Source organism: Olea europaea, unplaced genomic scaffold (assembly GCF_002742605.1).
Source record: "Olea europaea var. sylvestris unplaced genomic scaffold, O_europaea_v1 scaffold1756, whole genome shotgun sequence".
Lineage (NCBI taxonomy): Eukaryota > Viridiplantae > Streptophyta > Magnoliopsida > Lamiales > Oleaceae > Olea > Olea europaea.
In genome coordinates, this window is record NW_019235281.1 from 67,689 (window position 1) to 69,930 (window position 2,242).

The following is a 2,242-nucleotide window of genomic DNA, read 5'->3' on the forward strand; positions in this document are numbered from 1 at the left end:
TGAATTCGATGCGCAGTCTATGAAATCCAGTGCTAGAAACAAGTTGCTGAAATCCTAGAAACACTATCTATATGGTATTTCCCCACCAAGAGTTCTGTAAGTAAGAACTTCTCTCCACAGTCACCAATTACAGCACCACCTGATAGAGAAAGTTCCCAAATATCCAGATGGAACAAGTAAAAACCATTAAGCATTATATAAGGACAGATTCAAGAATGAACCCACTGAAAATTTTGGAGTACAAGACCTTAATAAACATAAAAAACATGCTAAAACTACCATATTATTAAACCAAAATTACAGATGGAAACTCAAGGTTGGCAATCTAATGTTAAGACGCAAATGGCGTGTAGAATCACAAGAAGCTGCCCTATCCCTTGATTGAACCCAGTCCCAGTCCCAGCTCCTGACGCCTACTCCTGTTCTCTGTCTTTGTGCTTCTTTATTTTCTTCTCCTCCTTTTCACTTCTATTAGCATCTGATGAGTTGCCATTCTCTGCATCCTTGTGCTTCTTTTTTTTCTTCTTTTTCTCGGACTTCTCCTCATCTAAGGACCCAGAATCAGCATTGGTTTTATCCTTCTTTTTCTTATCCTTTTTTGGGTTCTTGCCACTACCGTCAACAGTATCATCGCCACCCTCATTTTTTTTCTTCTTCTCCTTCTCTTTCTTCTCAACTTCCACAGTCTCAACCTCATCTACCTTCTTCAATTCAACCTTCTCTTTCGCCTGCACTGTCTCTTCAGCTTCCAAAGAGACCTTAGATTTCTTAACATCTGGCACAGGGCAACCATCAACCTCGTCTAGTTTGCGCTTACGTCCCTCCTCTCCATCCTCCTCCTTGTTCTTGTGTTTCTTTTTTTTCTTCTTCTTCTCAACCTCGTCCACAGCACTCACCACATTCGTCAGAGCAGCTGGCTGTGGCTCCGCAGCTGCAGCAAGGCCAGCAACCATAGAGTCACCTCCAGAAGGCAGGACAACATTCCTCAACCACTCAGCCGGGGTATCCTCATTTGGCTTTCCGTGCTTATCCAACTTCCCCTCTACAATCAGTTTCTTCTTCATTGATGCCCTTGGTCCCAACCCCCATTTCCTGGGATATGTATCCCTATCCATTACCACCCTCTTGATCCTGGCAACTGTTCCGTGGTCGCACGTGGCAATCACCGCAGTTGTCATCTCTGCAATCCCCAAAGCAATCGCCTCACCCTTAGTAGTCATCAACACAACTTCCTCTCCAACCTCAACATCATTCTCAAATCTCAACAACCCTGGAATCATCAGCTTTGCACCGTAACATATAGCATTCACCGCGGAATCCTTCACCACTAACCTCTTATAACTAGTCAAAACAACTTCCAATGGCATAATCGCCCTCCTCAAATAACTCTCATCCCTATAGTTATCATACATCCACTGCGCATCCAGGACATCGTGCATTGTAACCATGTTATCCTTCTCCCCCAAAATCCCCGACCTCACTCTCCTCAGTTCCTGCATATGCCCTCCTACACCCAACAAAAGCCCCAAATGCACACATAGAGTCCTCACATAAGTCCCTGCCTCACATGAGATCCAGAACACGACCAAATGCCTATCAGCATCATACTCTAGCAACTTACTCTCATAAATGGTCCTAATCCTAAGCTGTCTCTTCACGGCAGAAATAAGTGGGGGACGCTGAAAAACCGCCCCCGTCAAAGTCTCAAGCGCCCTCGCCACCCTCGCAACCTCAGGAACTTTTGAATGCAATCGAGCAATACAAACATACTCTTTCCCAGCACCCTGCTGGGATTTCACCAAGCGCGTAGCTCGATCGATACAAACAATCAAATTCCCAGTAACTTTCGGGTCCAAAGTCCCCGAATGCCCAGTTTTTTCAACTCGTAAAATGCGCTTAATCCAAGCCACAACTTCATGGGAAGACGGGTTCGCGGGCTTATCGAGATTCAAAATACCATATTTAACATACTCAGGCAAGGGGCGTTTCAAGGGGGAGTAACCGGAGGGGATGGGAGTGTAGTGCCCCGTACGTACATTCAATTTGTCATAGTTTTTCAGCAGAATCGGCCACTGGGAAGTGTCAATGGCGGGAGTGTAGCTCTGGGGCTTTATCAAGAAATCAGTGGTCTCCTTTACATCAGCCGTGGGGTTTATCGGGTCGGAGTTTTTGGATTTGGTTTTCTTCTTCTTTGTGTCGGAGCTTGATGCCTGAACATCAGCCATGGCTGTGAACCGGATGA

At 45.6% G+C, this 2,242-nt stretch overlaps 1 protein-coding gene across 1 annotated transcript; it reads right to left on the bottom strand.

The window, feature by feature from the left end:
- Window positions 1-170: 170 nt before the first annotated feature.
- LOC111378010 (H/ACA ribonucleoprotein complex subunit 4-like) lies at window positions 171-2,236 on the bottom strand. The gene has a single exon (XM_023001175.1). It carries the CDS (start codon window positions 2,223-2,225, stop codon window positions 414-416), a length of 1,812 nt encoding a protein of 603 aa, XP_022856943.1. The 5' UTR covers window positions 2,226-2,236; the 3' UTR covers window positions 171-413.
- Between the last annotated feature and the right edge of the window lie 6 nt (window positions 2,237-2,242).